A 16,082-nucleotide genomic window follows, 5' to 3' on the forward strand; every position below is an offset into this window, starting at 1 on the left:
TTAGTAAAAATATAAAGTAGGATGTACATTTTACAGCAGGGTTAAAAACATGGTTTGTGTATCCTATTTCTTTTCCGTTAATTATGTTCTTCAATGTTCGAATTTTTTTCATTCTCATGATATTTTCTGCTTTCAACGGAGTTCCATGAATATTATACCAAATGTTCTTTACACTTATCAAGTTCGAAAGGTTTTATGAGCCTGTAAGAAACCATTTCTGAAGATAATTCAGGTCCTAATTAATATTATTCACTAGAAAAGCGGAGTATTCCCCTCCTCTCAACATGGAAGCAGACGGCATGTTCGCACTCTGGTCAGATCAAACATTTCCGCGTAACAAAACGAAGGGCCCCTGTAAAACCTCTTCCCCTCCAGTGTTATTGTAAGTATTATGAATTTCCTGAAAGCAAACAATCTGAAGGGTTCATTAACAATATCTTTGCTTTCTTTGTCCTTCGCCCGCTTTTCAAACGAAGAGGTGAATTTTACAATATGACTGTTGTAAGCGAGCGATTGGTTAAATGGTAAAAGTGTGTTTTCATGTGTGTGTGAGAGAGAGAGAGAGAAAGACAGAAGACAAAATTTTAGTTGCAAGATGACGTACTTCAATTGCCGTTTTCGGTTCATTTAGCAAAAAGAATACCGCCATCAGAGAATAAAGACAAGTGTAGTCTGTTCTCTCCCGCACCACAGAAAGGACTTTCAACTACAGCCTGTGATGAGTGTAGACCTTACCCAGTTTTCAAATTGAATAGATGGTGGTGGTAGTGCAGTTTCTTGACCTCGTAAAAATCTTCCCTGTCTTTGATTTTGTTTATAATTCCAGCCAGAAATGAAAAAATGAGAATTCCTCAGTTTACAGCAAGGGGAATTTGGGACAAGAGATAAAGGATGATATTCCTGGAAGCTCATGTATCACGTCTGTTTCATTCAATAGACAGAGGACACTTTTCTATGAAGGCTTTTCAACATGTTTTCTCACAAAGGGAATTTTCCTTTTGCAATCTATATGACCACTGGAAATTTAAATCTTGGCCATTCCCGCCAGCGTTTTCAAATTCGAGACACAAGACGAGACGAGACATTTCACGAGATGTCCCGTCTCGTCTCGTGTCTTGTCTCGTTTTCGAGACGAGACATGAGAAATGTCTCGTCTCGCGGCAACACTAAGAGGTAGTACGTTGATAGTACTCGTAGAAGATAAGCTTCAGCTGATTACTACAATTGCAATACAAACAGCAAGAATGAAAAACTGAGTAGTTAAGGCTGAATTCGACCACTGCGTTAGAATGTAAAAAAAAAAAGTTTGAGGATATTTATGACGAAACTTTGGATCACACAAAGTTGTGAATTCGGATAATTGTAGATTACCTATGCATTGAAAAAAGTAAAATATTCCTAAGCATTGCCATTGTTGTATAAAAAGAGCATTTGAATGAGAAATTACGGTTTTTGATAATGAACTGAGCTTGTACAGTGGTTCTACTTGTCTCTTATTATTAAGGCAAGTTTTATTTAGTGACTAAGCTTTTCAAACTGTAGTTAGAAGTATGAAAGATATTGCGAAACTGCACAATTTTAAACTACTTCTTGTTTCGACGACAAGAGTGGAATTCACCTGCAAAGAGATTCACACAGCACGGCAAGATGCCAAGACACAGCAGCAGTGGGAACTGGCATCCGGGATTGAACATGTGGGTGAAAGGGCAATTCGATGAGCATTTAAATAATAATAATAATAATAATAATAATAATAATAATAATAATAATAATAATAATAATAATAATAATAATAATATAATAAATGATCCTCTCGCGTCCTTGACGCGTCGGGCAACCTACAGCGCTTTCTGTTTTATGAAGCAGCAAAACATCTCTAAGGCAAAAAATTACCAGGTGATTTAGGAATAGCTTTCTGGGGAGTGTTGGAAATCTGGTAACCTCACCTGTCATTACGAAAGGAAGAAGCAGAGTTCTTTATAACCGACAGACTATGTCTTAAGTGTGGTCAGGTTTCTTAAGCGTTACGTCTAGCCAGTGGTTTACTATTTATTAACATAATTTGATACACTGCAAATCAATTATTCCAAGTTTTATCCACGACATGACAATGTTACTGTAGAATTTAAGGACTTCCCATTGCTGAGTAAGGCTCATCTAAACGCTCCCCACAACGTTTCTCGGTTTTTGAAAATTGTGGGAAAACGAAGGAAAGTAGTCCAATTTTGAAAATTCGGCCACACTGTGATCATGGAACTCTTTGACGTGATCTTAAATATTTGATTTCCAGAAAAGATATTCGATACCTTTTAGGGCAGCCAAATGATTGTTATAGGCTGTCCTATCAAATGTCTCAAATGTGGCTCACTTTCCAAAACCTGAATATTTTATTCAGTTTTCACACGAATTTCATAAATCGAGGGAAAAGTTGTAGGGAGCGTTTAGAAGGGCCTTAAGTAAATAGCAGAACTCTATGTTTAAGTATCGAGCCTTTTAAGATAAAAGACTGGAAGAAAAATAATTCAACAAGAAAACATTAGCGCTGATTTTGCATTCATCTATTTTATCCACACCATGAGAAATCATCCAGATTTACTACATACCAAAGCTATTGAACGTTCATGCTACACGTAGTCGCAAAGGTGAGTTCAGGAGCTCAGTTTCGTTTGCGGAGCTCAGAAAAAAATGAAAAACAAACTATCTTCGCATGTAACCAGTAATACATTTGTAGATTCATATGTAATTACAGTACTTCTGAAAAAAAATCATATCACTCGTTAATTTTGCCCTACAAAAACACCGCTATGAATGACAGGATCCGTTTGTGTGTAAGTTTCTCCAGATTCAATACGAAATTGCGTCCCCGAGCTGCAAGTGACGTAGTTTCTTCGTTCACTAAGCAACATGTGTGGTTCTGTCTCTGGTTTGACACTAGGTGGCGTATCTATTGCACAGGGCTCGTAACTGAAATCCACAACTAATTGGAGCTGCATTGATAGTTGATGCCGTCGAGTAAATGCTATTTTGGTGCTTCTGTGTGAGTGTTTGTGTGCGTGTGTGAGTGCGAGTGTTCGCGTAAAGTGTATAAGGGCCTCAGTGTATAGAATTGGGCAACTGATAACTCGCGCGTGAATGATAGTAGAAACAATAGAAACAATAATCATTTAAATAGTTTTACCGCTTATCATTGTGGAACTCCCAGAACGTGAACGACAGTGCAACTGATAGAATAGCAGACTACTCTTTTACTGAGCTTGCTGATATACATCTCATATATGGCGAGGCGAGAAGTAACAGCTGGGAGGCAAGGCGTCTGTATGAAGAACAGTTCCCGAATAGGAGATTACCGTCACACGTCTTCTTTCAAACCATCGATCGCCGACTTCGGGACACAGGATCACTGCAAAAACCCCAACAAGAAGTAGGACGAAATCGAAGTGTGCGAACTGTTGTATTTGAGGAAAACGTGTTGGAAGCATTTACGTCTCATCCTGAAACCAGCACGCGCTCCGTAGGTCAGGCGCTAAACACAAGTCATACGACTGTGTGGCAGGTTCTGCACGAGGAACGAATGCACCCTTTTAAGTTTCAAAAGGTTCATGATTTATCTCCAGCAGACTTTCAATCGCGTGTGGACTTCTGCCAGTGGTTTTTGCAGCGCATTATTGCTTAGCCAGACTTCCCAAAAGTTATTTATGGACGTACGAGTGTATATTCACCAGAGCAGGCGTACTAAACGGTCACAACAGTCATGTATGGGCTGAGGATAATCCTCACGCAACCCTTGTGCAGCAGCATCAGCACAGGTTTGCTGTGAATGTCTGGTTTGGCATCATACATGACTACCTGATTGGAGCGTACATCTTACCTAATCGTCTGCCTGGTGGCAATTATCTTACCTTTTAGCGTGAGGTCTTACCTCTACTTCTCAAGAATGTACCCTTGGCATTGAGACAGCGGCTCTGGTTCCAACATGACAGCGCGCCTGCTCATTTTGACCAAGTGTACGGATATTCCTGCATGAAACTTTCGGTAATCGATGGCTTAGTAGGGGTGGTCCAGTATTATGGCCACCTCGCTCGCCAGATCTCAAACCCATGAACTTCTTTCTCTGGGGTGAAATGAAACAGATTGTCTATGGAACACCTGTCCAAACAGCCGAAGAACTCGTATTTCGATTGCTGCGGCGCGATTTCCGATACACAGGAAGTATTTGGAAGTAATAAAAATGTAGAAATCGACCATATTAGTGTCGAGTCATAAGTTTTCAGCGTCGCTAAGTTAATCGGCAGCAGTTGTAGTAGCTGTTTAAGTGCAAATTCAGCTCCAGTGGTGGCAATATCCCCTTACCCCTCCTAGGGGAAATGGGAGGAGCAGACTTAAAAGTAATTAAAAAAGGACGGTATTAGTATAGAATCCATAATTATAGTGATCGCCTAGATAAAGAATAATCCTCCAGATGCCATATAAGTTCAGTCCCATTAGCACCCTTAGAAGTGTGTGAAATTGTTAAGTAAAATAATTGAAAATGACCGATATTGGTGTCGAATACATAGCTTTAGGGATCCCCATGTTCATTGAGAGCAGTTCCGATGACTTTTAAGTTCAGTCTCCAGTAGAAGTAAGACCCCTTAGCACACCTAAGGAGAGTGGAAGGGAGTAACATAAAATGATTGAAAACGGCTGATATTAGTATAGAGTTCTTAATTAGTTTCAGGATCACTGAGAGGAACACTTCTGATGTCGTTTAAGTCCAAGTTAAACACATTTGTACCCTGGTGTTGGGGGAACAGTGACATAAAAAAAAGTCAGAAACGACCAATATTAGTGTTGAATCCATATCTTAAGGGGGACCTAAGTTTATTGTCGACATTCACTATACCATTTAAGTATTTACCTTTAGCTCACATTAGTACCCTGGATTAGTGGGAAGAAATTGACATGTAAAAAAGACAAAAAAAAAAAAAAAAAAAAAGATCGATATCAGTGTCGAATCTATAGTTCTCGATGTCGAAGATATTAATAATTACAATCCTGATAGCGTTAAGATCGGAGTTCGACCCCCATTGGGATGAGGGCGAGAAAGGACGAAAAATGTCTGAAATGACTAAGACTAGTGTCGAGTCCATTGTTTGTGTTCGTCAAGCTATTAGATTACAATCGCAATGAATTTAATGCCACGTGTAGGCATGAACGAGCATGCCAGTTGGATTATGAATTTAGAGCATCCAAGGCGTTGCCCGCACAACTATAAAGATTTCGATGTGTGTGTGTGTGTGTGTGTGTAAATGTATATTTATTTCCGCGTAACTCAGGAACGTCTGGAGCAACTTGAACTAAACTTGGTGGACATAGCACTTTTACTGCTGAAGACCGGGGATTTGACAGTACAGGAGCCTGTTTGGTATACATGGCTTTAAACCATAAACGATGACGAAGAATGCATAACTGACAATAAATTAAACACAACGAGATGAGACGAAAGGAATGGACAATATATACACAATGGGAGTGTATTTCAGCAGGCTTGCACTTGCATAAAACCCTCAATCTGTCATAACCTCTAGCCCAAAACTGAACTGCGATTGTTGTACATGCACACGTATGAAAAAAAAAAAAAAAAGCCTAGACTGAACAATGCGTCTTGTTACGAAAGTTCTACTGCGTAGCTGGGAAAGTATGAGTGAGAAATTGTTAAGTCTATCCGGAGACTAAAGCAAACACCAAAAATATAGGCGGATTGCGCGCGCACCTTACAGCTCGATGTTGTCAACTCTCCCTTGTCATGTGCCACCTCCTTCCCCTCCTGTTGCACGAGTAAGCAGACGAAAGCCGTTTACCTAGCCATAGCTCAAAGCCTGCGTTCTGCCGTAACCAATCTTGAACACGCGCGCGAAACATGAAACCTTGACAGTGACTGAGCAAGACAAATGTAAATATTGCAAGTGCGCAGGTTGCTAGTTGGCTGTTGCTCTCTCCACCCACTTTTTGTTGCGCGCGCAACCCGCCTATATTTTTGGCGTTTGCTTTAGCATCCTTCTAGAGGATTATACCCTCTTTCAGGTATATAATGTGAAAGGATATTATAGGTTGTTAGAAACAGTGGTTGGGATTAGTGGTTTTCTTTATTGAATTTATTGTTGTCTTAAATCAGGACATTATGGCCTTTTCGACCATAATCTTGAAGTTCGGAAAGATTTTCTCTGTTTATTAGATAGAATCGCCAATAAGGATTAATTAAGTTCACACACAGAGAAATAGAGATAATTATAACTATAGAGGTGATAATTATATGAAGCTAGGAAATGATTATCATGGAAACACATAAATGGTAAAGATATAATATATCAATTAGAAATATATCTATGATAGAGAATGTTGAGAAGGAATAAAGATGTTACAAGAATGTGAAATACTGACCAAAACTGTTTGACTATCAGAGGAAAGAATTGCATAATGATGTGAAGAATAGGTTGAGATGCGATATACGAGCTTTTATTAGTACGAAAAATGAATGAATCTTCTGCCTAGGTTTATCTCTACTCTGATGAAGATGTCAGGAGTCTGTTAGAGACAAGAGGTGTCAGTGTGCAAAAATGATAAGAAAATGTAAGGTAGATGGGTATGGAGTAACAGGAACAGATCAGAATCATCGAGGGACAGAGTGTAGCAGTAGAGTGTGAAAAGTAGACAAAATGAAGAATAAACGTACCATGAACGAAGGGGGTGGAGTTCATGATAATACATACTGGCCATGATTAATGAATGGGTGCTGAGAACTGTAACGAACTGCGATGAATTTATGTCGGGGAGACGCTAGATGTTATGTGATGCTAGAGAACTCGATGACTTAATAAACTTCTCTGGTGGTACTGGGTAGCTGAATGCGGGCGGCTATACGGAAATCATGCCATTCGAGAATTCTCAGCTTTACGTGAAAACAAGCAGGTCCAGAAACCCAGGAGGAAAAGCCGTATGTGAGAACTGGACGCATAAATGCCTTGGTCAAGTGGAGTCCCAGGTCATGCCTGTGAGGCGCTTTAGAAGGTTGAGACGTTGGTAGACTTTAGCAGCGATATGCAGTGAATGAGCTTTCCAGGTTAGTTGAGTGTCATAAATCATGCCTAGGGAGGTGACTGTTCTGATTGGAATGATTGGAATATCGTGAACTTGAAGTGAGAGCAACGACAAGTTTCGGTGGACCTTGGAAAGTTTTCGAGGTGGTATGAAAGTTATAGCTTGGGTCTTTGTTCCGCTGACAGAGAGGCTACACTTGCTGCACCAACGAATGAAACGACTGATAGCTTGTTGAAGATTATGATTAATTTGCTGAATAGTATGCCCCAAGGGTAGAAAAAAGTATCGTCTGCATATTGAAATAATTGTCAGGAGGAAATGAAGGAAAATCGGTCTCGAAAATGATGCATAATAGAGGTGATAGACCAAAAACTTGTGGTACTCCTGACAGAAGGAATATAGGATGAGAGAGGTGATTATTAATAGATGTAAGAAAGGTAACAAACCAAAAAGTGGTATAAGAAACGTACGTAAGCAGTTGCGAATTTAAGGTGAAAAACCTTGTGAAGAAGTGTGAGGTGCCAGACCTTGTCAAAGGCTTTATCATAAAAATCAAATAATAGAGGGCAAGAAGGTTTAATGGAATTGTAGTGAGTTGTGACAAGACTGGTGAGGCGAAGGAATTGATCGTTGATGGAATATATAGGACGGAAGCCAACTTGGTGAATAGGAAAGATGATTTTAATTTCGAGATATGGATGAAGTCTCTTAACAACGATACAAAGATTTTTACTGGAAGTAGAGTTAACTGAAAAATGAAATGAATTAAAGTTCTACGTTCCACGGTTAAGCAGGCTACGCTGAAGGAGACGGTAACGATGAGAAATGAAGAAATGGTGGAATCAAGAAAGTGGAAGGAAACGGAAGATCCACGAGAAAACCCACACACACCTGTGTTTGTCCACCACAAAGTGTCCTTCCTAGTAAGATAGTGAAATCGGCCCTTGATCCAAATTAGATTGCTATTGACCCAAAAGATTACCCTTGACCTAAAACTACCTCAAAAAATTTTTGACCCCCTACCCCCTCCCCTTACTGAATTATCGTATCATACATGCTCAAAATTAAATATTTTTTTAAAATTTTGGTGAGGGTGGTTCAAAAATTTTGAAAGTTTCACAGATTGTAGATACTATCTACATGCAAATATGCGTTTTTTTTTCAAAACTATCGATGCATATTTTCTCCCTTTGTGTGTGTGTTGAAAATTTCAAAAATTGTAGAAATGCTTTTTGGGGGGACACGTTCCTGATTTTCTGGTTAAAAAATTTGTTATACTCTTAGGTACAACATATATTTTTTCAGGGCCTGAAAGTGATGGCAACATTGTGAAAAAGAAATAAAACTGATAACAAACGTCTTTTTCGCACAGTTTTCCCACTATTTTAGGGCCCTCAAGGTGAGGACCTCTTTAAACAATTCTTTGCCAAAGTTCACAATTTTCCTTTCTCTTGAGTCCCTTATGCTTATGTCGTTCTTTGGATGCTTCGATTGTGTCCATTTCGGAATAGAAACACCAAATATATCTCCGCTACAGTGCTTCAACTTCAACCGACTCTTGCAAACACACACCTCGCGTCGGTTCCTCGTATCTATCAGTGCTTGCTTCAATGGTCACACACAGTGGCGCTCTCTGCCGGCAGTGCTCTCTACCGCGAGCTGTGTGTAACTTTGTTGTGCAAGAGTCGGTTGAAGTGGAAGCACTGTTGCGGAGATATGTTTGGTGTTTCTGTTTCAAAATGGACACAATCGCAGCAGCCGAAAAACGACAGAAGCGGAAGGGACGCAAAAGAAAGGAAAATTGTGAACTTTGGCAAAGGATTGTTTGAAGGGGGCCCTCACCTTGAGGGCCCTAAATAGTGGAAAAACTGTGCGGAAAACACGTTTGTTTTCAGTTTTATTTATTTTTCACAATGTTGCCATCACTTTCAGGTTCCGAAAAAAATATATGTTCTACCTACGGGTATAACAAATTTTTTAACCAGAAAATCAGGAACGTGTCCCCCCCAAAAAAATTTTTTTTCTACATTTTTTGAAATTTTCAACACGCAAAAAAAATAAAGAAAATACGCATCGATAGTTTTGAAAGAAATTGCACATTTGCATCTAGATAGTATCTAAATCTGTGAAACTTTCAAAATTTTTTAACCACCCCCACCAAAATTTTTAAAAATGTTCAATCTTGAGCATGTATGACATAATAATTAGGTAAGGGGAGGGGATCAAAAAGCTTTTTGAGGTAGTTTTAGGTCAAGTGTAACCTTTTTGGCCAATAGCGACCCAATTTGGATCAAGGGCCGATTTCACTATCTTACCAGGAAAGGCCCTTTCAGTTGGCGCGAGCTGGGATCAAACCTGGGACCCCCATGCACCAGAGGTGAACGCGCCACTGAGCCACCGCAGCTCCAAGAAGTTAGGTGAAGCGGACGGTGGGATGATGTGGCGGTGGGAGACTTATTGAACTTCAAAAACATGGAGAGATTTTGAAGCTTTCCAGTCTGCTGGAAAGACGCGAGCTCAGAGAATAAATGTGTAGATGACTGGAAGGAGATTCAATAATAATGGGGCACCTTGTGTAATGTGCAGATACGTAATATCATAGCCAAGATCTGAATTTCTTTTTCGGTTAACAATAGTAATGTGTTTATCTGTAGCGATAGGGGTTGTGAGAGGATGATTCGGTAATGTATGAGTGTTGTTAGGCTATAAGTGAGGAGAAGCAAGATTGATGCGATCGACAGGATACCGATCGGGAAAGGCGTTTGCTTTCTCTTCATTAGTTTGGAGTGGGGCATTATTGCGAAGAAATGAGTAATGCGGCATAGTGTTTTTGCCACATATAACATTAAATCCTTTCCAGAATTTCGTAGGATGGCTAGTTTCGTTAACTGCATGTTCTGACTCAATGCTCACTTTAAAAGCCTTGATATAGTTTCGAACGGTGCACCGTAGCTAGGTGTGATGATATAGAGTATAAGGATTTCTGGTACGGATATATTCTCGATACAACTGACGAGAACGGCGAATCATAAATAAACATTGAGGTGGAAGACGTGCTTTATACGGTACAGGGAAGGTGGATGGAATGTGAAGTTCTGATGCACTATTGATAGTCAAGTTAACGGTGTTAATGATGTATAACTATTGTCTTATTGTTGGTGGTTCAAGACGACGTGAAGACTCAGAAATATATATTCACGGTACTCGTGCCAATCGACTTTATCTTAGAGAAGAGTTGGGCCAGCAGGTGGTAGATGAGCAGAGTGGGCGTCCTGAGTAGGTTTGCTTAATAGGTGCGTGATCACTGCCAAGAAATGCAAGCACATCTAAAGTGCAGCGGAAAGCAAGAATGTTACAAGTGATAACCACATCGGCAGTCATTTGCCACACAGAACTGTACTAGAACCGGATAAACAAAGTTTTTGTACACTGTGCAGAAGTACTCCACCGACAGACAATACTATTTAACAGAGTCGTCTTTCATTTGGACTCACTTATTTTAACCGTTGTATAGCACTTGTAATAATTCTACGTTATTAATCCTACACATGGAAACATAAAATACAGGAGTATTACATTTTACTTAATTCAGCGGCTGCAAAAATTAGTTTCCATAAACATATCTTTCCAAGCACAGTATTAAATTTTACGTGTAAATTTTGGAAATGTGGTGTGGTTAATCTTTCCGTGCACCGTGAAAATTATGACAGGTAGTTATTAACTTGAGAATTTACTATGCAAGAATATCGGCTACGTTTGTGAAGAAAGTATGATGCAGATGCGGGCGATAGATCCAGTACGTAGAAAAAAAAAGTATTATCATGCCTTGGTTTCCTGTCTCCTCAAAACAAAGCCTGTAATTTCAGAGCATAAATAACATCAGATGCCACACATTGCCTCGTGGTATTGACCCACAGTTTTTGAAAACGAGGGTTCGAATTTGTTTTCTTGGGTATAATGCTGTTATCTGTACGATATATGAAGAATAAAATTAAAAAGTGGAGCGGAAGGGATATTTTTTTACCTAAGAAGCACAGTATTCTTCTTAACGTAAGGTAATCTAACTTACATTATTTGTACAGTCACGAAAATAAATAAGTAGCGGTTAAAGCCATAAAAAATAAAGACTCGTACCTCTACTTATTTACGTTCGTGACTGTACAAGAGCCAAAATACTTAGTGAAAATCTGCTGGCGTACCTACGAAATCAACTGACATGTTTTTTTTAAAAGGATTTAATATAATCTATTAAATTTCAATGCCTGCAGAAAGTTAGGAAATATACGCTAATATTGTAGTCATTTGGAGGAAAGTTTGAACCTAAGTAGTACGCAGTTTTGCTTTCACATGTTTGCATATTTTCGATTACTTGTTTTCGACAGGCACCTATGAAGAAATACAGAGAACATGATTCAATACTCTATTATGAAAATTTTTTGAGAAAACATGCAATGTTTTGTACATGGAACTGCCTGTAAAAGCCTGTCAGATTTTGACAGGCATTATACAGGCGCCTATTTCGGCGAAAACACATGTAACGAAAATATTACAGGCACATTGTCTTCCGGTGATATACATGTCGAAAAAGTATTAAACTTCTGTCGGAAATTTTGCACGGAAACACGCGTTATATGGAGCCTGTACATTAAAATGAGAACATGCAATGTACACGTAGTCACTCACATGCAAGTAAATGGAGGGAATATGTGCATGTAAAGTACCTTGAATGGATTGTTGATAACATTCGCAATACTGTAAGAATGAAAAGTACAAGGAAGGTGCCTGTTTATCAACATATACATGTGCGACATTCGCATTACATGTAAATACCACGTATTAGCGTATAGCATGGAAAACGCATGATGTAGAATATGTTATTTTACATTTATCATTTTCGTGTACATGCAAAGTGAGTAACTCCCCTATGTGCAGTGTACAGACCATGTACATGTGAAGATGCAATGATCATAATTGCTAATAAATGGATTAAACAGATACATGTGGTGAACAAGGTGGATTGGAGCTAAACAATCACGTTATAGGCATAGGAGATACGCAATATTCAGGCACAAGTCTCCAATTCGACATTCGGTATGCAAGGTCCTCACACATGTATAATACATGGGATTACAACTGAATATATTGTTTGCAAGGGCGCCCATGTTGTAGTTTCCAAGGAAGAGCAAGTATAAGCGACGTTTCAAATATAGTTTCAAATTTTGCTGTAACTAATGTAAAAATTCTATTGGGTTTTCGATATTCCCAAGTACAATTTCCTCTTAGGGGGGCGAGCGCCCCACCTTGCCCCCCTGATGGACGTCCTTGATTGTTTGTATTATCTCCGTGTGCATGCGAAGTGTGAACCCATCTATATGCAATGTACAGGTAAACGGAAAATGTAATAATCATGATTTGCCAATAAATGGGTTAAATAGGTGCATACAAGGAACAAGGTTGATTGGAGTGAATCATTAATGTAGGAAACATGTAATATTCAAGCACCGAGTCTTCAGTTTGTCATGGGGTCTAGGTCAAAACCCCCACAGCCAAAACCCCCACATTCAAGAAATGTCAAAACACCCACACAAACGGTCATAACCCCCACACAAATGGACAAATCTCCCAAACACACGAACGGTCAAAACCCCCACAGCCAAAACCCCCACACTCAAGAAATGTCAAAACGCCCACACAATCGGTCATAACCCCCACACAAATGGACAAATCTCCCAAACGCACGAACGGTCAAAACCCCCACAGCCAAAACCCCCACACTCAAGAAATGTCAAAACGCCCACACAATCGGTCATAACCCCCACACAAATGGACAAAACAGCCACACATAGCAACGGTCATAATCCCCACATAAATGGACAAAACTCACACAAAATCGGACAATTCCCCCACACTCTGAAATGATCGTCATTTCACGTCTTTGTTGCGGCTCTTTATGACGCCCAAGAAGAATAGTTGCAACATCAGTTTAAGTGGAATAAAAAATGTTATTAAAAAGTACAAGGGCAATACACGAGTATGGGGGTTTTGTCAATTTGTGTGGCAGTTGTGACTATTTCTGCATGTGGGAGTTTTGTCCATTTGTGTGGGGTTTTTGTCCATTTATGTGGGGATTGTGACCGTTGCTATGTGTGGTTGTTTTGTCCATTTGTGTGGGAGTTATGACCGTTGGAGTTTATGACCGACTACCAGTGTGGAGATTTTGGCTGTGGGGGTTATGACCGTTCGTGTATTTGGGAGATTTATCCATTTGTGTGGGGGTTATGACCGATCGTGTGGGCGTTTTGACATTTCTTGAGTGTGGGGGTTTTGGCTGTGGGGGTTTTGACCGTTCGTGCGTTTGGGAGATTTGTCCATTTGTGTGGGGGTTATGACCGTTTGTGTGGGCGTTTTGACATTTCTTGAGTGTGGGGGTTTTGGCTGTGGGGGTTTTGAGCGGTTCCCTTGTCATGCACATATGCAAGGTCTTGACACATGTATAGTACATTGGAATAGAATTGGGCACATTGCCTGTAACATGCAAAGTGTGAACTCACCTACATGCAGTGTACAGGCAATGTACAGATGAATGGGAAGATGCAATGATCATGATTGCTAATAAATTGATTAAACCGATACGTGTAGTGAGTAAATAGCTTAAACAGGTAAATGAAATGGACAAGGTTGATCACATTACAGACGTAGGAAACATGCAATATCAAGACATTAAGTCTCCAATGTGACATGCACATATGCAAGGTGCTGACACATGTATACAGAAACGTGCGCAGACCATTGGATTAGATGCACTAAATTGTAGTATTACTCCTTAAAATATGAAGCCTACGTTTCAGTAATCGGATTTGAATTTTACACACTTTATTTCTATATTTTTTGAAGTACAGTGTCACGCATGACCCACTTTTGGTCACTGGTAAGTGCTCGATGGGAATTGGGTACGCAGGAATTTATTTCGGGAGGGGTCCAAAGCTTTTCAGGGTGGGGGGACCAAACACAATTTCAGACTAAATTATATTAAAAATTGTAAAATGTCCTTAAAATTAGACTGTATTTCACATGTATTTAACATGTCAATTATATTTTTATCAAATGAAAAGCAGCTGTCGTCAGATACTCATGAGGTAAAGTATATGTCAACTCCATGGAATATGCCGGTTACGTACATGTCTTTCCACTCTCTACATGCTGTTTACGCGCGTTTTTCACGTTGCAAGGCTGCAACCCTATCAACATGAAAACTACCTGTTTCCGTGAAATGAACATGCAATGATCTTGAAAAAAATCGATGCCTGTCTCATGCGTTTAAAAGTGTTCCATTTTCAGGCGCATGTACAGGCGCCTGTAAAGATATGCCTGTTTATGCACCTTTCACAGGCGCCTGTAAACCACGTGCGTTTTCTGTCTGGGCTTCCATTATGGCATGCAAAGGGTTTCCAATTCATTCGACAGTTTTGTTCAAGTGTCTTGAAGAATGTTCCTTTGAACATGTAAATTTGAACGGTTGCCCGATTTAACATCGTGTTGTTGAAGCGTTGTTTGACAGTGTATTAAACGCTTAAGTATATTAAACTAAAATTTCTATGGATTTAAAGCGAAATGAAACTTTTAGTTTTACGGCCCACGTATATCTTTCTTGAGAGGCCATGAAAGAACTGGTGGAATGAGAATGTTGGAGGAAACAGAAGCTCGAGAAATCCCACAGATTACAAGACGGCGATTACAATTATTATAATAAGAGTTCGTAATTCAGAATCTCTTAAGGTTAAAGATATAGAATTAAGTATTTGGACTTCTCATTTGAGATAATAAGAACAGCACTTTTCAATATTTGTTCCAGAAAAGAAGAGAAGAGAAAGAAAAAAAAAGGAGTGGAGTACAATTATTATAAGAGTCCAGAACTAAGAAGGAATCTCTTAAGGTTAGAGACATAAAATCTGATATTTGGATTTCTCATTTAAAATAACAACAGAACGTATTTGAGTGTTTATATTATTATTTGATGTAGGAAAGAATAAAATGGGTGTGCAGAAAATAAGGTGTGAGATTACAATTATTATAGTGAGTTAGTCCATTATCTCGGTATCCCTTAAGGTTAGAAACCTGAAATTTAGTGTTTGGACCTTTCATTTACAGTAATTAAATACATGTTTCATTCTCTTTTTTAAATTTGTCCTTAAGAAGAAAAGAGGAGACGTTCGAATTTTATGAAAGACTTCATATTTAGACTAATTCTATATGAAAGGTGGAGCAAGAAGAACGTAAAATATTGGCCAGGATAACACGTAGGTGCATTTGACAATATAATATAAATTTGTTTGGTGCTCTCTTCGTATCCCACATAGTGTACGATTAGTAAATGAAAAGGTTTCATTTAATCAAAAGAGCTTTTGTCCTTCATCTAATATCAGAGTAAGATTTCACTAATGTAAGAAAGTAAATGAGCTCCAATAGCTCTTTAAATCTATAGAGTAAATATTGCTAATACGTTACAAACTATATTAACTATATTAGAAGACACGGTAATTTTTATTAAAGTTATCTTGCTATCAAAATATTTTAAAAGCCTTGAATTACCTTTCCGTTAAGACAAATGCGTCCTGAGGAGGTTACATACTGACGTGAATCGACCATGAAGAGGTCTTCTGATGGCTCATTTGATACTGCTGGAGTGCAGTTTCGTAATATATTATGAACAAGGTTAATTTTTGTCTTCCTACTTGCCGGTACCAAGACAGAAGTTGGAACACGCAACAAAAACAACAACTGTCCGAGAAGAAAAGTGAGACTCCTCTTGAAAATGTCAAAATATGTTGTCAGCGAAAATACGCCTAAAAAAGAAGAAAAGGAAATATAGTTATACGTTAAACTATTTGTTACCTTAACCTGTTATTTATTCACAGTAAATAAAAAGTATTATTTTACATTACAATAGACCCCTAATAGTTTCGAACAAAAAATAAATACTCTTGTGACATAAGTAAATATATTAC

The 16,082-nt window shown here is 38.9% G+C and overlaps 1 protein-coding gene across 5 annotated transcripts in view; it reads right to left on the reverse strand.

Moving 5' to 3' along the window:
• Positions 1–16,082, reverse strand: part of Sptz (zinc finger FYVE-type containing 26 spastizin) — a gene marked incomplete in the record, with an annotated part of 1,794,825 nt that overhangs the window by 1,069,851 nt on the left and 708,892 nt on the right. For all 5 annotated transcript variants that reach the window (XM_081731160.1, XM_081731159.1, XM_081731161.1 and 2 more), the window contains 1 exon segment: positions 15,667–15,920. In XM_081731160.1, the coding sequence (XP_081587286.1) occupies positions 15,667–15,920 (254 nt within the window).

This window comes from Thermobia domestica, chromosome 11 (assembly GCF_964235325.1).
Source record: "Thermobia domestica chromosome 11, izTheDome1.hap1.1, whole genome shotgun sequence".
Classification (NCBI taxonomy): domain Eukaryota; kingdom Metazoa; phylum Arthropoda; class Insecta; order Zygentoma; family Lepismatidae; genus Thermobia; species Thermobia domestica.